Source organism: Elgaria multicarinata, chromosome 1 (genome assembly GCF_023053635.1).
Source record: "Elgaria multicarinata webbii isolate HBS135686 ecotype San Diego chromosome 1, rElgMul1.1.pri, whole genome shotgun sequence".
Taxonomy (NCBI): Eukaryota; Metazoa; Chordata; class Lepidosauria; order Squamata; family Anguidae; genus Elgaria; species Elgaria multicarinata.
The window spans coordinates 55,518,102-55,538,877 of NC_086171.1; the positions used below are offsets into that span (position 1 = coordinate 55,518,102).

General features: G+C 40.8%; 1 protein-coding gene across 5 annotated transcripts in view; it reads left to right on the forward strand.

Moving 5' to 3' along the window:
* Positions 1-20,776, forward strand: part of TBC1D5 (TBC1 domain family member 5) — a 314,125-nt gene that overhangs the window by 260,187 nt on the left and 33,162 nt on the right. For 4 of the 5 annotated variants that reach the window (XM_063128520.1, XM_063128512.1, XM_063128529.1 and 1 more), the window contains exons 18-19: positions 3,958-4,047; positions 12,322-12,485. In XM_063128520.1, the coding sequence (XP_062984590.1) occupies positions 3,958-4,047; positions 12,322-12,485 (254 nt within the window). The remainder of the gene's footprint in view (positions 1-3,957; positions 4,048-12,321; positions 12,486-20,776) is intronic. The other variant, XM_063128544.1, reaches the window with a different exon arrangement.

Consider the following 20,776-nt stretch of genomic DNA (forward strand, 5'->3'; position numbering starts at 1 on the left):
AGGTCCTCTGCTAAAGCTTTGGTCACTGTTTGTGGTGACCCTGCGGACCTTAAACAATAGATTGCTGCTGCTTCACTGCCGTTCCAAAGCTTACTCAGAGCAGATGCAACCACTGAAGAGCCACCATTCCCAGGAAAGAGGGGTGGTGCACAGCATCTTGCTTTGAAGACAAGATTTTTAAGCCTGTTATATCAGGCACTCAGATAACACTATTATTGGTTCAGCTGAGGTTCACAAGAATTTGTTATCATAAATAACTGCATAAGAATTGATTCATTTGTAGAAAAAACAATTAACTTTTTTGTGAACTTCAAGGATTTTGGTTTGTGGATCCTGGTATTTTATTTTTATTTTGGATCTCAGGGCAGCAAATGTAATTAAGAAGTTGCTGCTAATTGTTAAAATCATTGTAATAGATTTTTAGCAATATTTTAAAGTATGTTGCAACCAAATTTTTCCTCATGCTACTGAACTACTATTCATCTAGTAGTAGTAGTAGTAGTAGTAGTAGTAGTAGTAGTAGTAGATTTTTAAGAACATTCCCCTTTTAAATGCAAATGCAACCATTGCATTTCTTGCAATGTTAAATGCCTTAGATTCTTTGCAGTATCTTAAAACATTGACTTCTAATCACCAACCGCCACCATTCCAACTTTGTTGGGCAATTAGGACATCTCAGTTGTTCATAAAATTAACTCTCTGTGTGATTTTAAGGCAGCTTTAAAGACTAGCCTTTTCCGTCAGGCCTATCCAGATCAACGTAAAATCAAGAATTTTTAAGATGTATTGATTCCTGTTCTAATGTTGTTCCCCGCCTCGATCCAAAGGGAGAGACGGGTAAGAAATAAATAAATTTTTTATTATTATTATTATTATTATTATTATTATTATTATTATTATTATTATTATTATGAACCCAAAATGTATCTGGTAACATGAATACAACAGAATATTTGAACATATATAGATGTAAGGAGCTCAATCCATAGGTATACTCATGGAGTATACCTAAAGTTTACTTCTTTAGGAAATTAGAAATTGTATTGCAGTTATATATATGAGGAAAAGGGTATTTAAAGTTTTGGGACATGGTATTTTATGAAATGGCAAGCATTAGACGATATGAGAAGAACAAAATGTAAAAGAGATATCTAAGGAATTAATCATTTTCATGCTGATTGCAGCTCACAGAATAATAGCTAAACGTTGAAAAACTGCAGAACTTGTAACATTAAAGTATTTGTAAATAGCTTTATTGTAAATAGCTTTATTGTAAATAGCTGTGACAAATAGCCATATCAGAAAAACTGACATATCAACTTAAATTGGCTAAAGGCAGGAAAATATTGATTTTGTGCACAACATGGGATGGTTTTATTTCACATACAAAATAAGGAATATATACAGCAATATCTATCACCAAGACTTTCTTCAGATTATGGAAAAGAAACTTAGAGCACAATACTATGCATGTTTAGACATTTAAAAAGTCCTACAATTCCCAGCATGCCCATCCAACTGGCTAGAGCATGCTGGGACTTGTACGTCTTTTTATGTCTAAATGTGTATAGGATGGTGCCCTAAGGTTGCAATCATACAAGTCTCATAGAGCCTAATGGAATGTATTCTGAGTAGACATGCGTAGGATTGTACTGCAAATGTAATTTGCTATTATGAAGAAAATTTCCAAGCAGCAATAGATAACATTTATATTTTTGCCTGTAAAACAAATGGGGGAAATATATGAAATGTACTTTCCTCTTTCAACAACTAGAGCCGTATCTTTTCCTGAGTTGGTAAAAAAGCTAAGACTCATACTTGCATAATGATTCTAGGACAAGGGTAGGGAACACCACCAGATGTTATTGGACTGCAATTCCCATAATCCCTGACCATTCGGAATGCTTACTGGGGCCTGATGGGAGTTGAAGCCCAACTGTGTCGGGAAGGCTACAGGTTTCCCTACCTTCTTCTAGAAGTTAGAAGTCAATTTTCGAAAGCCAACACAGGCTTTCGAAAATTGGCAACAATTTTTGCCTGCGTCTATTAGCCCTAAGCACATGTTCTCCAAGAGAGAACAAAGAACCAAAACAAGGATGTTTACTGCTCAATAGCAGGAAAATCGCAACGGAAATTTCGATCAGCAAATCTACCTTGAATCTCCCAACCTTTAGGGAAAAGCTGTCAGGATGGGGAGAAAGGATGACCAAACAATAGTGTGCATGAGAGAAAGAGGCAAAGCACACTACAAGCCAATCAGTGCTGGCAAGGTATACACCTTGGCAGGGCACTTCTGCCTAGCAACAGAGAATGAGGACATGTGGAAATTTGATGAAAAGAGAGCATCAACCGAAAGGAAAAATAATAACAACAGAAATCTTACTGACCAGGTGCAGTCAGGGAGGTGTGACAAATAGGATTTCAGAGAAAGGAATGGAACATATCAAATGAAACTTGTTCTAACTGGGTTTGCTACCTTGCTGTCCAAAGAATACTTTTTTGTAATATAGATGCTTGCCAGAGCGTACAGACAGGGCTATAATAAGATTATAAACAGCCACAATCAGAGATAACACCAGTCTTGCAGATACTTGGGGTGGGGTGGGGGAGTTACTTCAGCATGTAGCATGCAAGGGGTTGAAGCTTGCTCAATTACCAAAATTGAGGCCTTTGTGTGTAAAAGATTGTGAGAATAAATGAAAGGGGGGAAATATAAGAAAAATACAAACCAGGTAAAGAAGAAGAACAAATCAAGTTGCAATGCACTAAAGCAAGAAAAATGTAAGAGCCCACGTCTTCATTGCCTTTTAAGCTTAGTCTACCAGAACCACGTGCATAACACTTCATTGGTTCCATTCTGATCATCATCTTTAAATGTTGGCCTGCAAAAATGTGCATACCTTGTATTAAAGCTCATTTTGCCAAATTCAAATATTAGAATCACTTGATAACATCAAAAAGGAACAGAAATGCTGGCAGAAATATTTTGTTGTTCTGGGCTATATAAAATAATTCTAATTAATACATTCTGTTTTATGTTCAGCAAATTATTACTAATACGTGATTTAGTAATTTACAGTTTCCTCTCATTTGAAAGTTTGTTTACTATATGAATTCCTGCTATAGAAATATGACAGCTGAACAAGTGGAAATCCTGCACAGTGATGTCAACACAATCAGTCGCTGACTATAACATCTTAAATTGGTCCACAGTGGTATGAAATTGTAGTTCAATCAAGTGTCCAGGTAGATAATCTGCTTATTCTGTACAGTTGCAGTGCTATGCAGAATTACCAGAGAGTAAGTCCCATTGTACAGTTGCAGTGCTATGCAGAATTACCAGAGAGTAAGTCCCATTGAACTCAACCCGGTGGGGGGGGGGTGTCTTTGAGTACACATGGATAATAAACATTGCTTGAATATTTCCTAATAGTAAATTATTGCCATTGTCTTACCAAGCAATCACTTTAAGAATTCTTTAAAATATTTTGTTCTGTATGTATTTGAGTGGTGTAATCTGAATTTAGAAGCGATTGTAATCATAAATGTTTAATAGAAAGTATCTTTGGTAGTCTTACTGAGATCTTTGTCTTCCATGTTTCACAAGTGTCAAAAACTGCATTTTTATTGTTTTCAAGATTCTATAAAATTGTTCAAAAATCCTAATAGCAAATAAACAAATAAATACTCTGGAAGGGATGAAAGTGTAGGAGGTACAAGTGAGGGAAGGGGATAAGGGTTTGCATGAGATGAGGTGAGGTGCCTGAGGCTGATATCAGAGGAAGCGAAATGGAAGAATCAGATAGTTATTGGGTATACGTCTCAAGAACAGATGACCAAATGGCAAATATTGCATCTTTAACAAAACACCACTTTTTTTCATTATTTGTTATACAAAAGTTAAAAGACTTGACCTATTTCTGTTACTGTAAAGACTTCTTTAACTTTATTTATTAGGAGATGTAGTTACAGGCAGTGATGCTCAAGTATCGGTTCCTGTCCAGAATCTAAGTACCCTCCAGGGGACAGTTGCTACAGCAACTCATGGTATGTTTTTGTCTGTAACATTGTTATTGGGGATCCTGGACAAACACTGTTTTCATTTGTGGTGTTGTCATTTCCAGTGTGTAATGTACTTCGTACATCCACTAAGTGGCACTGTTGTTTAGAAAAAAAGATGTTTCCTTTATTTCTTTGAAGCGTGGGGTATATTCAGTGTGGTTCTTCTAATGTGCTGGCTCCTCTCTCTACTAGCATTCAATTTCATTTCATTTCATATTCTTTTTTTACTATGTCATATAGTAGGATAAGATTCAAGCACTTTCTTTAGCAATCATTCAGGCCCTGTGAAGGAATCTGATATGGGACTTCTGCACACAATACCTTCTTGTTAACTTAAGCTCCCTTTCTTATGTTCAATTAGAGCCTGTTTATCTTAATATACTGCATCACAGGTCAACCATTCCAATTTATCTCATTCCGGAGAAATGACACTCTGTTCTCTGAATCATTTTTTCACCAGTTTTCTCTGCATTTGCATTTCTTAAGGTGATTTTTTGTTTGTTTGTTTCAAGAGCTGAGCCAAGAGAGTATTTTTTTAAGTTTCATTTCAGTTTGATTACCGACAAAGGCACCTCCACTTCTTGGGGTGCTTTTGACTGCTACCTCAACCATTTTTCGTACAAAGCCTGGACACTACAAAGAAGTGTGAGAAACCAGTACAGTTAGTTTTTAAGGTTCCATGCAACTATGCAGCTCCTGGTCATTGCACCTAGTATCCAAGACTTAGGGCTGATCTACACCTACAGCCCTTTGGGGAGTGGGGAGGGACAATCATGGAGTTTTCCATTTTCAGGATCGTCCCTCAGGGGCCACACGCCGGCAAGTTGTCCCAGAAGTAAAGAGCGGCAGTCCAGGGTGACTTTTTTTATATAGAGGAGGCAATTGCTCAATTGTATGGGCACGATCCTGCACAAAAGTGATGGGTTTTTTAAAACACACATACACACACACACACACCAACAAACCCAGTGCTGGAAGATGACGAGCGCCATTCCAAAGATGGCGAAAATGCTCTAGCCCTCACCCCTGATACCCACGGACTCCCCCTGCACAGCCCTTGTGGAGAAGAGGGAGGACCCCATGGAGCTCAGGATGGTCCCAAGACTGCAGAAAAAATAGGGACAAAAGCAGTCCCAACTATCCCAGGAGAACTGAGTGCTCATCCCGGTTCACCACAGGATCAGCTGTGCATCGTTTGGATCCACAGGGACAACCTCGTAACCATCCCGGGATAAATGGCAGGTGTAGATTAGGCCTTGAATGAAAAGAAAAGGAATATTTGATTTTTGTGCATTTTGCTTTGCTCTCCAATAAAAGGTTCACCTTCACCAACCATACAAATTTTGACATGAAAATGAAAATCCATAAAATTACAATTTGGCGATGCTCTTTAGACAGTGTCTCTCCTCCTTTCATTTAGCATATGGTCCTCATTTCCTTTCCCCTTGGCTCTGATATTTCCTTTTCATCCGTACTGTCCGCCCCGCGTTACTTCCAATAGCAGGATTATGCCATCTTCTTCTGTCTTTGCTGATTAAATGGGCTTGCCTATCACTGCTTTTTCAACTTTTTCATGCTTTGCTGTTTTTGAAGAAGAGACACAAAAGTGTTTTGTAGCACCTTAAGGACTAAAGTCTTCTTTAAGTTGAGCTCCAGATAGGAAGTTTTTTCATGGGCTAGCTAATTCAGTGCTTTAAAGTGATTGTAGATAAAGTCAATCTATTATTATTGTATTTCTCTCCACTTTACTCTTGCTAGCAATACCATTACCTGCATAGCAAAGGTTTGCAATAGGCAAGTAATATCTCCACTCTCCTTAATTTCTTCTGATGCTGAACACTGCCAAGCATATTGTTAGTGCGAAATGAAAATTTTATTTTTTGCTCTGCATTTCTGAACATGACTTCTCATTCTTATTTTGGAGCATCTAAATTTAAGCAGAATACATCAGATACTGGCTTCTCACAAGAAACTGTAGTGCCCACGATCCTCAGCCTAAATAGATTATGATCTTGTTCTTGTTCACATAAATGAAATAATCTTGTTTCTTCCATGTGATGAACTACTGTCTGTAATACTTTTAGGGTGCAATCCTATGTATGTTTAGATGGGGGGGCCTACAGCTCTCAGTAGGATGGCTGGAGAATACTGGGAGTTGCAGGGCTTTTTTCTGTCTAGACATGCACAGGATTATGCCCTTACCCTCCCCACAGATTCCCAAACTCTAATCCTTTTAAAAGGGGGGGGTATTAAACAAATTAATGGTGGATAGATCTATTAATGGCTATTAATCATGATAGCTAGATGGCTTTTTTTTGTTCAGAGGAGTTGCAGGGTAATAGAGAGTTATTTTGCTCTCCTGAACTCACACACACCCTTTGTTTACTAGTGTGTACTAATAGGGTAGATATTGCTTTATTCCTGTTTCTAGCTTTCACAATACTTTAAAGCCAACAGTATTTTCAGCACCAAAACATATACTTTAGCCAAACCAAGACTCAAATTTTTTTAAATATCTAAAAACACTTATAGAAAAAGGGAATATGGTGGCTATAGTAGTCACAGTCCACACTAAAGTGAGTTTTATGATAATATGGTAAAATCAGTGCTGATGTTTAAGAACAAAAGGGCTATTACAGAAGATCCAAGTGCTTATGCTAAATTCTAGTTCACTATGTAATCTCAATGTTTGTGTTTCCTTTATAAAGCCATAGGTGATTTATCATAGTTCCGTTGTCTTGGAGACTGCTTTCTTCCAGGTGTTCTTTTTTCTCAAATTAGGAGTTAACAAATAGGTAAAACCATAAGCATTTTGGAGCTTTAAATTATAAACTTTGATTCCACCCACAATTAATCTGTTGCCATCTTCTGCTGCTTCTCCTGGTAAGCATTGTAAATCTCTACCCCTTCCTGTGAATTCCCCCCCCCCTTTTCTTTGCTTTATTATTCTTGTAACATTTTAATTTTCAATTTACAAACAAAAAGACGGGGAGCTTGATAAAGGGTTATTCCATTAGTCAGAATTGTGAATATGTCAACTTAAACCCATTGAACTCAAGATACCATTCACAAGCTGCAAGACCTTGTAGCAACTTAATGACTCATTGAATGGAAGTAAGTCTGATCAAAATCCCTAGGCTAAATATTTGCAGATATCCCTTTATTAAAAATTGAGTAACTAAATACAGAAATAGCCAATACTTTGACCTTGCAGTTATACCTGAGAAGCAGGTGTTAAATACTGCAAAGCTCAGCACTTATTTTATTTTTACTCTTGAAGGTCATTGTGTAGACTGTAGACACCTTACTGCCACATTAAATTAGTCCAATTACAGATTATGAAGACTGCATAGCTAGCAGACTCAGACCATCCATATATATATAATCGAAATACTTTTCTTTTCCTGACCTTTCTCCAAACTACTCATACATGGAACCTGCATCATTTATATTCACAACAACCTACCTGTGAAGTCAGCCAGTGCACTTCATGTCCATTTGGGCATTTGAAGTCAAGTCTCCTAAATCTAAGTATAGCACTGCATCTACGCCATCACACTACTCATAATATTTTGCCACATAATCATAGGCAGGAGAATGAAGCATGGAAATTTTTCAAAGGAAAATGTTCACAAATTCCACTCAACTGGGTTATATCACTTACTTGGAAGAAAACCGTATTACAGACTGTACTTAGTGGGCATTCTTTCATTGTATGGGAAGACTGGCATCAATGGTTCGCATGGTAGGGCACCTGCTGAGGAACTGGAGACATGGAGTAGAGGAGTGGGCCAAAGATGGTGGGGCCAAAAAGAATGTGAGAGTTGAATGTCCACCATTACTGGCCACTCCTCTCATCAGGAAATGGGAGAATATCCCAGAGAACCTTTTCGTGGCTGAACTATGCTGACCACTAATGGCTTAAAATGAAAGAATCCAGATAAAATAGAGTCAGTCCCATGTCTGGGTGACAAATAACGTTCTTTCCTTTACAGACAGTTGAGTGGCATTTGAGAAGGTCAGTGCTAGCAGGGCCAAATGGATCACAAGACAATGCCATTCCACTGCATCTCTTCCTGCTACCACTGTTGGTGCAACCTCCTCAGCCTTGGCTTCCTTTTTCCAGGCCAAAACGGTTGGGAATGCATCCATGGCAGACAGTGGCTCCACCCCCAGCACAGGAAACTATTTATTCATTTATTTTAAATATTTATAAGTTGCCCTTTAGGGTAAACCCTCCCAAAACAACGTGCAACAAACTTTTAAATCACAAAACACAACTGAACAATGATAAAAGCCATAATCAAATTTAACAATGGCACCCAAAAAAGATCTAACTCAATTATCAGCCAGCGTTAACAGGTAAGTCTGTTGTGCCCAATAGAAGGCCTGTAATGATAGGGCCTGGCAGACACCAATTGGAACAAAGTTCCACAAGTGAGGGAGCACTACAAAGAAGGCCCTATCCTTTGTGCCCACCAGCCTATTTGGTGGGCACACAGCACGGCTTCCAATATTGATGTCAGAATGCAGGCAGTTGGTATGGGTGAAGGCGACTGCCTTCAAGTAAACTGGACCCAGACATCTTAGGGTTTTAAAGGCCAATGTCAGCACTTTAAATTGGGCCTGGAAACACACTGGCCACCACTGCAACTGGTACAATATGTGTATCGTTTGATTTGACCACCTAGTACTTACCCATACTTTAGTCCCCCCATTTTTACCCATTGAAGTTTCTGAACCTTGTCTAAAGTTTATTATTACTATTATTATTCTTTGTAACATTTATATACCACTGAATATAATAGAATATCTCCGCGGTTTACAACTAGAGCATGCGTAACTGAAGCAAGGTCTTTGCTCTCCAGATTGGGTTACAGTGGCCATACCAAACTAAGCTGGCCAATACCACTTGAGCTTCCCCAGGAAGCAGTAAATCCTGGAGAAGTCCCAAACTGTGTACTTGCTCTTTTAGGGGCAAGTACAACCTCATTAAGGACCATCAAGAGCCATTGGTTTCCGTATTCACAGTTCCTCCACCTTGTTAGGATTCTTTTTTAGCTTGCTCACCCTCATCCATGGTAAAAAGAGAAATCAACTCTGGTGCTTGATAAACGTATTAAAAACTATTTTATTCTTAAAATCCAAAAATGCTCTGCTCAACGTTTCGGACGTATCGTCCTTCGTCAGGAGCTATAATAAAATATACAATTCTTTTAAAAAATAACAAAACAGGAACAACACCCATGCATTCATGAAACATTTCATATAGAAACCTCAGCTACTCCTATCTACAGATTTTGTAGTTGTCACAAGTCATGGAGACTAAAGGTTTTTCTAGGAACACTTTTGTCCTTATCCCTCCACAGGATTACATAATACTATCTGCTGAACCTAGTCCACAAATTTTTCACTTCAAAAATCTAAGCTTTTCTGACTTAACTTTAGTCTCCATGACTTGTGGCAACTACAAAATCTGTAGATAGGAGTAGCTGAGGTTTCTATATGAAATGTGTCATTGATGCATGGGTGTTGTTCCTGTTTTGTTATTTTTTAAAAGAATTGTATATTTTATTATAGCTCCTGACGAAGGACGATACGTCCAAAATGTTGAGCAGAGCATTTTTGGATTTTAAGAATAAAATAGTTTTTAATATGTTTATCAAGCACCAGAGTTGATTTCTCTTTTTAGCATCTATGCTTATTGGTGCGTTTTCCCCCCTACATCGGCATACCATCACCCTCATCCATGCCAGAACTGAGTCCCGAAGAGTTCCTCAGCCTCCGGGGATGAATAGCTGGATACAAAGGAAGATATGAGCTTCATCTGCATATTTATGACACCTCAGCCCAAATGTCCAGATGACTTCCCCCAGTGATTTCATGTAGATACTAAAAAAAAGAGAGCAACAAGATAAAACATTTATTTATTAATTTGAAGTATTTTTTCCTGCTGCTCAGCCAAAAGGGCTCTAGAGTGGCTTACATACAATTAACAAAGCAAGGCAGTCCCTGTCTGCCCTTGTTCGCAAACTAAAAAGACACAACACACAAGGAATGAGAGGCCGGAAGAATATTAGGTCTTTCAGCTGGGCTGGTGAAATAGTCCTGTTCCCCTCTCATCTCCCTCAGTATAGCGTGCGGAGCAACCTTATGGCACCCCAGAAGGCAATGGCCATGGGGTAAAATGGGTGGTGAACCTTTGGCCCTCCAGATGTTGTTGAACTCCAACTCCCATAAGTCCCAGCCAGCATGGCCAATTGTCAGGGATGGTGGGAGTTGTAGTTCAGCAACATCGGGAGAGCCACAGGTTCCGCACCCATAGAGTACAGCACCATCTATTAGGACCAATCCCCAAGAAGGACTGAAACCACCATACCATGCCTCTCAAGCCCAACCCAAATAGACAGTCCAGAAGATAGATCAATTTATTACAATCATAGATCAGCACAATACATGTATAATACTTACACACAGTCCAGAAGGATACCATTTTGGATGCCATAGTTGAAAGCCACCAAGAGAAAATTCAGTCGAACCAATAGAGTATTGGTATTGAAAGCCACCAAGGGCTCATCTACACCAAGCAGGATATTCCACTATCAAAGCGGTATGAAAGTGGTATCTAAAAGGCAGGAGACACACTATTGCTTTATAGTGGTATTGAAGTGCACTGACAACTATTGGGGCCCATGGACACATATCCTATACCACTTTCATACCACTTTCATAGTGTTATATCCTGCTTGGTGTAGATGTGTCATGGGCCCCAACAGTTGTCAATGCAGTTCAGTACCACTATAAAGCAGTAATGTAGATCCTGCAGCATACTTCAATACTGCTATAAAGCAGTAGTGTGGCTCCTGCATTTTATATACCACTTTCATACCACTTTGATAGTAATGGGTTAGGGTTAGGGGAGATTGACAGAATGAGAAAGCAAAGTTCCTTCCCTCCCTTTTCCTTTGCTGTTCCTCCTCTAAGCATGGTAACTAAAGAACTGTCTTCTCCCATATGATCTGCCTTCCCATTAAGGTCTGGCGGGAGAGGGGTCCTTTTCTGTGGCTGTGCCTAGTTTTCCAGAGTTCTCTTCCTAGGCAAGCTTGTTTTCTTCCATCTTTGAAGGCTTTCTGTTGATGCACAAAAACCTTTCTCTTCCATCAGTCATTTGACTTCCTGGATTGTTGAATGGCTTTTAATCTCCCTAGCGTTTTAGTTTATGAAATCTGAACTCTTTGTATTTGTTTATAGTTGTTGTTTACTATTATTCCTCCATTGTTTTGATTACATCATTCGCTGCCTTAAGAACTTCTAATGGAAGGTAAAAGGTGGAGTAAATTATTTTTATTAATGTTAGATAAATAAATTGACTGCACCATAGAAAACATGGAGCTATTCTCTTCTGTAAGCCCATATTCATTTCCATCATAGACTTAGTGAGGAGGAAGGGAATGCAAATGGTTTCAGAATTAGGGCCATACCAAATGTTGATCTGTCGAGTGCTCCTGTTCAGGGTTCCAACCAGCCAGCCATGCTTTCTTCCAGGATACTCCATTCTATTTTGCTCCCCCTGGTTTCCTATTCTTCCCCCAACAACATTCTCTGCTACTGAGCATGTTCAGACATCACTGGGCTGGTGGGGATTGCCCCTTTAGGATGTCTATTCTAAATATTTTTTGTACTTCCCCAAACTTTGGGGTTCCTCTGATACCTTCCTCTTGTGCATGGATGGTGCTGTTTTGTCTACATAGGGATCCACACTTGGAGAATGAGTTAGTACCCTATATACATCTACTTTCTCCTTTACTTACCTTTGCTCGTGCCACCACTTCACTCCTTGCCTCCAAATTTTGAGCGCAGCGTTAACATAAAAATTCTTGATTTGGATATATATATATATATATTATATACATAGACATTGCTGTGCATAGATTGTTTACTGAATGTGGGCTTTTCGTAGCAACGGCTGTGTTTCTTGCACAGAATTTTATGTGTATGTGCGAGACTTTGTGGGCTCTTTGGTGCACACTGTGCATTGTAGAGGCCTGCTTTTAATCTCCCTGGCTACAGAGGCCTTTCTGTCTCCCAGTAGCATTTCATACCTCCCTTTATGGGTGTACAGATGTGCTTTGATGTCACGAAATCTCACTCCGTGTTGATCTGTTTATGAAAGTCACCGAGTGGCACTTCAGAGAGGGAGCTCTTTGATGGCAATGTTTTCCACTGATCGTTTTTTGCTCCCCTCTGTTTGTTTTACAGGGCAGAGTTCAAAAAATGTCAGCTCTTCTCCGAGCATCGAAAGTTTGTCTGGAGGACGTGAATACACAGGGTCTCCACCTTTGTCTGCCACCAAGAAAGAGTCCTTTTTCAGCACTATTTCCCATTCTCGCTCTCACAGCAGAAGTATGAGCAAAAAAGAATCTGTAAGTCCCTACCGCTTGCAAGATATATTTTGTTTATCTCATATTGTCTCACTTATTTGCCCTGGTCCGCTTTCTTGTTAATATAAGTAGGCACATATCTGCTGACAAAGCAAAAGCATAGGAGAAATTTGTTCATAATATTTTTAGAGGATTATTTCACCTCTTCCCTTGTTCTTTTGTTTCATGAATACTGGCCTCCTTTAAATAAGAGAAGCACCTTGTTTCCTCAGTACCCTTCAAGGCTAGGCCTATATCTGATTTTCAATATTCTATCACTTCTCTATGCTGTCTTCTCATATGGACAGCCTTTGGGCCTGTTCAGAAGACACCTTAAATCATGACTTTAACCATGCTGAATAAGGCTTTTTGCTTTATTCACCATGGTTAAAGCCGTGGTTTAAGGTGTCTTCTGAACACAGCCTGGTTTTCTGGCTTATCCACCGTGGTTAAAGCCATGGTTTAAGGTGTCTTCTGAACAGGGCCATTGTAATGCCAGGAAAGTTTGCATTGCATCTATTAAAGTGCCTCATCCTGTGTGGGGAAGTGGAGCAAAATATGGAAAGGGGGGCCTCTGAAACTTCTCCAACCTCTGTTAATGTAGCTTTTTCTCTTGTTGCTCCAGTGGTGGGAGGGGGGCAAGGCAATCTTGGCTTCCCATACTGCAAAGCAACACCAGCAACACTGCTTCCATTGCCTCCCTTTTCAAATTAGCTCCTCTTATAGTTGCTCAGTGCCCAATGTGAGGCAGCCTTCCCTATCTGGAGCAATATTGTAAGATGGCCTTTGCCCAGTGCAGAGATCCTGGCACCTGGTCTATAGTCACTGTGCTGCAAAAGATGTTAGGATGGCGATGTGGTTGTATGATTAGCCCTTTTAATCAGTAATGTAATGGCTCACTTTTATCACCCAAAAATGATGCTCTGGTGTGATACATGTGCATTCTTCTCCTGTGGGACCTCCCAGCTTAACCCTGGCAGGAGAAGGAAAGAGGCACAGCTGGAGATGTGTAATTTTCTGCCCACAGAGGGAGAGGTGGTAGGTAATGGAGATTGATGTGAATAGTGTCATTGGCAGAGATTGACATGCGTAGGGTCACTTTTCTACCAGAGACACTGATATGTGTAGAAAAGGAAGCTCTGCCACGGAGCTGAAGTCTCCTCCACCTACCACTGCCCCCTTCTCCCATTCCGTGTAAGTTGGGATGGCCCTTGCGGGGTGGCGGCTAGAAGAAGGGAAAGTGTAGGAGGGTGCTTGAGCAGTGTCTCGGGTGCGGCATGGATTGTGTCTTGCTTATAGCAGTCTGCAAGCATGGCCCCCTCATCCTGCGTGTCTCTGTGAGTAACCCGAAAGGGAGCTCACTTTGTGAGCTCACCTTTTCCATTTCTTGTGGCAGTCCTGTTGAATGATATTGAAACCAGATTCCTAAGTGACTCTAGGAGCATCCTTAGCATCCTTTGAACCTGGCTAGTCAGTAGATGCACATGGTGCAAAACATCTGGGAGGGAAGGAAACATGTATGAGAGGGAGGGCAGTGGAGAGCACACCTCATCCCACTCCCAGGCCTCAGCTAGACCTACTGGTCTAGCGCAACGGAGGGGTGAAGATCTCGCGCTATTTTTATTGTGAGATCTCCCCCTCTGTTTACACATGGCGCGTGACAACCTCAGAAGGAGAGGACGTCGCGCCCGCCATTTCTTTTTTGTTTGTTTTTTTAAAGAGGAAGGAGCGCATGAGCACTCATGCGGAAAAGGTAAGTTTTTATTTTAAAGACATTTTCCCGCTCACCCCACCCCACCCCCGATGGGCGCAGCACTCCTGAGGAGCTCTGCACCCCATGCACGGGTCCCAGCTCCTTGCGAGTAACTGCGAGGAGCCGGGACAAACGGTGACGGTGGGCCACACTCGGATCATCCCGAGACCGCAGAAAAAGCGGGCCTAGAGTGTAGGGCCATATCCTGGGGCAAGGGAGGAATCATCCCTCCCTGATCCCAGGATCCCCTGTGCATCATGTGAATGCACAGCGACGATCCCGGGGATCACCCCGGGATAAAGCCCCATCTTGCTATGGCCCCAGTATCTTAACCTTATGCCTGTTTAGTCAACTCCCAGCAGCCCCCAGCCAGCTGTGCCTTAAGTGTTCTGCCAACCCAGTACCACACTCGATCCACACCTCAAGAACATCCCTGCATCTTTCTTTTTTCTAACCCCGCCCCCCACAAGAGAAGCTTTTTACCATCTCTATTAAAACTATCCAAAGCAGCAAACATATTTTGCTTACGTGAGATAAGTAAAAACCACCCAGAGAGCTTTGGGTGTAATAAAATGTAAGAAATGTAATAAATAAGTAATAAATATAGCAATAGAAATTAATACGTTTCCATATACATCTTTTAAAATGAATTCAAGCTGTTTTCCTCACGAAACATTGCTTATGAGCCAACCGATACTCCGACTTTTACTTGAATATGATCCATAATCCGCTTTGTGTACTAGAATTTAAGCCTAATGTTCCTCTTATCCTCTAATATGAGGTTATACAAGAAATTTTTGCAATTATGTCATATTGATGACGCTTCGTTAGGTTCCTTGACAATCCCTTAATACAATTTCTCATTAATTTTTAAATTATTTATATAAATATAAATATTTATATTTTTGAGCACAAATGAGAATAATTTGGAGGGAAGGAAGAACGGGAGGGCTGTAGCTTCAGAAGTAGCACTAATTAGAGAGGCTGACAAAACTCAAAATTAGGTGGCTCATTGGTAGAATCTATTATGTTCGTAACAGCTGTATGCATTCCGAGCCTAGGTGGCTATCTAATAAACTCTAGTATTTTCATCATTCAAACCGAGAGTGGTTACGAATTGATATCTACGTTTTCTACCTGCAAGGTCTGCATGCCTAGTAAACAGCTAAACCTCACCATTTCTTCGCATGTCCTGTTGTTGGGTGGTTTAATCCTTTACTTTCCAAAGGAAACCTAAATGTCCTGTTTGTAGCGATCATGGAATGATAGCATTTTAACCCTTTAGTTTCTGTTTCCCAAACCTATCAGTGTAAAATGCTGGATTTGAAATCTTTCAACAAACTAATCCTATTTGAAGGAACAGCCATGGAGGTTTGTTTCCACCCCTTGTCCAACTTTTCTTTTTATTTATTTATTTACAATATTTATATACCTCTCCCCATTGAAAATTTCAGAGCGGTGTACAAGATAAAATAAAATAAAAACAGAATAAAACACTTTAAAATAGATTTTAAAAGAAGCAATATGTACAGTGAACCGTGGCTGGTCATTAAGGAAAGGCTTCCTGGAATAATGACGTTTTCCGGAGGCGCTGAAAGGGATACAAAGTTGGCGCCTGCTTGACCTTGTGTATCCGGCTAGCCAACTGATGCTATTTGTTTCAAGTATCAGACAGATTTTTTTTCTTGTTTGGTTTATTTTAGACATGAGTGCTGTTGGGTGGGGCAGTAAGCTGGAAAGGGAATCCAAGGAAGAGGAGGTCGGGAGGGGAGTGGCACAGCCTGGGTTAGCTGGTGGGTGAGGAGAAGATCTGGACTTCAGCAGATAGAGGTGCCTCTTCTGCAACTCCTACTTGGGCTGCTTGCACCACGGCTGCTTGAACCGGCAGCTCTATACCAACTCCAGGGTAAACAGTAGGACTAAGTATGGACAGACTCACCCGCATCCAGCTCTATTGGATGCTTGTCAAGCCACTGCCACCACCCACCCCTGCTTGTGGTGCTGCACAAACTTCTTTGCCATTTGTTGAGCACCTGACGAAGCCGCGAACCTGTTTGCCCTCATCCGGAGCCTCCATTGTTGCGCCTTTAATCTTGCATAAATGGGACTTTTAGGACCATTTACACAAGGTAGGAAATATGTCATTTCTGGAGAGTCCATTGTGAGCAACAATGGAGACTTTGGACCAAGGTGGATGGCTGCCAGGTGCTCAAGGGAGTGCTCAAAGAGCAGGTCTTGTAACACAGCACAGCACAGCGAGATGGGTCCTGGGGGTGGGGGGACAGATGGGGGAGGTGAACACAGGGACGTCCGCTGGGCTCCTGGATCCACCCGCAACGTCCCTAAGTAGGGCATGTGAAAACAGCCAGTCAGAGTGGGGACCATAACGTAGTGTAGCATGACACATAAAATGATGCCATACTACAGTTCCCAACTTGCACTTTGTTGCTGCTAGCGGACAACAATTAATATATATTCAACATGATCTCAAAAGCATGGAGAACTTTTGTCGGAGATTGGATGGAGGAATTTGTAACTTGATAAGCAAATTACCGCCCAGAAAGCTTCGGCTATTGGGTGGTATAGAAAATAAATAAATAAATAAATAAATAAATAAATAAAAATTTCTGTAGGGATACGTTTGCTCATCACTAACAAAATGTTAATCAAATTGTTTTGGGGATAATTTATTGCATCATTTTCAAATGTCAGGCTGCACTGCAATTCTGTATCAATTATGTGTTGTTAGGCCCTATTGAAATCAGTAAAAAAGAACAACATCATACAATTTTTTCAACATAAAGCATGGAGGAGGAGGAGGAGGAGGAGGAGGAGGAGGAGGATTTCTATACTGCCCCATAGTCAAAGCTCTCTGGGCAGTTGACTAGGTGTTCGGAGCCTTTGTAGGCCTAGATGGGGGGAAATATGTGAACAACATTGTACATCCCTTGCACATTCTTTTAAATGACAGAGACATGATTAGGTTAAAATGAAATGTCTATGACTTCTAGTCAAGCAGCCAAAACAATTTCAAGATTATTGAATGGAAAAACAGATATTCTCAACACTTGTTAAGGCGAATTGTCCCTGTGTTACTTGTTGCATGTTCAGCCCACTATGACACTCTCTAGAGTGCAGCCAACCTCCATTAGGTAGGTTGTTCAAAGCTTTTGAAGTTGAAAGAAAATGCAGCTTATTCAATACCTCCAAGAGATTTCATGGTTGAGCCATGAAGGAATGAAAAGAATCTCTCTTCAGCACAAGTGCAGGATGTTCTCATGTTAAAAATCAAACACATGGAGTGTCCTCAAAGGTAGCTATAGCAAAAGTAAAGATAAATTGGTTGCACACATTTCACTCTTGCTTAGGCTTGGAGCGGCCTTTGCCAATCTGTTTCCCTCCAGATGTGTTGGACTATTACCCCATCTTTTCAAGCCAAGAGGTCACTGGTCATGCTAGCTGGTGTGTAATCCAACACACCTGGAGGGCACCAGGTTGGCTTTCAGGATAACAGAAATCTTTTTTTCGCCCTAAAGTATAGAGCATCATCACATGGGAAAATCGTGTTTGCTTACTGTCGTTTCTCCACCTGCACGTTTGTCCCTCATTACTTCCTCCTTTGAAAGAGGAAGTAAACAACATGCACATGGCCATTCAGTAGGCCATTTTGGTCCTGCTGTTTCTCCTGCACACAGCAGGAGATAAAGGCAACTTCTGTCCTTAAAAATAAGTTGGACTTACTGGGGTGTTTTTTGTTGCATGAAGAAGGTTAGAAGGGGCGGGAGGCGCCCAGGAGGCAGACAACCTCCTGTGAGAGGGACCCGTGAAAATCCATGAATGTCCAGTAATGAGTGTGCAATAAAACACCCGTCTGATGGAGCTCATATCACAGGCCCATGGCATGTTTGAAAGTCCCCTACAATGGATACCTGTTTGGGGGGGGGGGGGGAGGGGGAGGACTAAGCTGGGGAAGGAACCTGAAAATTTACTGTTAACCCATTTTTTCTCACCACCATCAGTTAATAAAGGTGAAGAAGCAAATTGTTGTTCCTGTTAAGGGAAAGTTGGAGAGCCAGTTTATATGCTGTTTTCAGTCTGTTCCGACTCAGGGGGAGCAGTTAGGAAGGAGCTTGTCCATCCCCCCAATAGCCATAATTCCATAAGAAGATCTTCCCCAGATTCTGAGAGCCATCGCTCAAAATAATGTGAAACTTGAAATCAAGTCAAGGTCGTGCATTATGGTGTGTCTGCTGTATTCCTACAGCAAGCGTATTTGTGAGGTCATTCTGAAAGACATCAGAGATATTTCTGGTTATTGCTGGTGTTTTCTAGCTAAAAGAGATTTAGGTAATTGAATCTCTTGGAATCATGTGTATCAAAAATAACACTGTTCTACATACAAATCTCCCTACATAGCAACAGTACACATGACATCAGTCTGCTTGGAGCAACAAGCACTTTTTGAAACAGTATTGACAGCATTCAGATGGTTCATTCAAATTTTCAGTGAACACATAACTAAATTTAGTTGCCGGGGGAACAGGAAACTTTTTCTCCCCCTTCTCTTCCTCAGTGATGAGGCTGGTTTACTTTCATATTGCAGCAAAATTGAAGTAGCTCTTGTAATTGTGACATATGTTGTAGCACTGTAAGTGTCTATTAATGTTATTCTTAGGGAAAAGCCAGTGAGTTAATCCAAAGGTATGAGATGGCAATGGGGGGGGGGGGTGGGTGTCCTGTGCCAACTTTCCCTTCCAGTGGCAGCATCCTGCACCAAATCCCACACCATTCTTGAGGGTCTCATCCGTACCTGGGGTGGGGGGGGGCTACAACAAAGGGGAGGGAGAGGAGAAGCCATGATCTTGTATCTCAGCATTATTTCAGACTGGAAAATTAAACACACAGAATGTCAAACATAATGGGGTTGATCCAGTTGCTGACTCCTTATATGCGCCATTAGTTATGCACATGACTCCTGCAAGTACAATTCTCCTTGTGGGAAGGCTGCTAATGGAAGGAAAGAGAGTCTGTGGTGGAAACCCTCTTATTGTGAGCACCACTCATGGTTTATTAGAGAGGATGGAGGAGGTGACTGGATATCTCCTCATATGATACCTAAATACAAGGCAGTCGATAACTGGAAATACTTTCTGCCAGATGAAGTGAATCAGTACTCCATCATTCTATATTATGGGGGTGGGGGGAATCCTTTTTAAATGGCCATGTTTAGATGTAACTTGGGGAAGGAGAGTTAGGGTGCATGGTGGTTAGCACTAACCACACCAAGTGTTCCCACCAGACAACCATGGAACCACACTCCACAGCATAGTTACCCTAACCACTTCCTAACCACCTACCATTCTGCAGAAGTCCACAGTCCTCTGACCAGTCCAACATGCATCTCAGCGGTGCTGCAGCCAGCCGCTTTCGTCTTTCCTTTGTTCAAAAAATAAGCAAAATAAAAAAGATCAAAAAGTGCATCTCCCCCAAGACTAAAAAGTGAAAATGCACATTTGGGGGGGGGGGGGTATCCATGCATTCTTACAAATGTGCATTTGCACAAATGCACACTTGTGTGAATGCGTGAATTAGGAAACTTGAAAAAACGTACATCTGAAAAACTTGAAAGAAAAGCGGGGCATAAGATGGAATGGGCAAGTTCTCCCATCCCTACATCTTTGGTCTCTGCACGCTTCTCCAGGATTGCGTCATAGAGATTTCCCACAGTGGCAGGAGCAGCAATGCTCCCCCTGTCTTTCATTACATAGCCTTATTATTATTATTATTATTATTATTATTATTTGCATTTATATACTGCCCCAGCTCTCTGGGCGGTTTACAAAGATTAAAACACAGAACATTAAAAACAAATATACGAAATTTAAAACCATAAAAAGCATAAAAACAGATCACAGTGTGGAGTAAGGGAGGGACACAGTGTGGCTCCGTATCGAAAATCAGTTCCCACATACAATGGTTTTCTGAAGAAGAGTAGAAATGACAACACATTCCAGAATTGCTGTCAATTATAAAATCATTGTATTCACCATTGCACTGATATTTCCTATGTATGACCATTTGAGCTTAAAAGGCAATTGTATCGATTTCATTCACTGTATTTGGACAGCATCATGTCTATGTATATATAGTTTAGAACATTTTCTGTGAATTTGCAAACACACTTTAATTTATATTAGCACCATCAGCCTTATAATTGATTATATTAGCTGAGGAATTCATTTTTTTGTGGTCCTTTGGTCTGGACTATTTCCGTTGAGGATTCCCCTCTCGTATTCTTTGAGTTCTGTTTCCAAGACATAGTCTAAAATGCCTTATTTGCCTTACTTGCTGGGATTGAATGCTCTGCTCAAGTATGGAGGTCCATGAGATTTAAACCAATTTCCCCCTAAAAAAATCTTGCTTTCTCAGAGTTCCCATGAACTGGGGTATGAGGAGAAGACAAACAGGGAAACAAAGCCTCAGTATGGTAGACCAAGAGTGCTTCCAGATGGACAGCTCCTACCTCTACCAATCAAGTTTC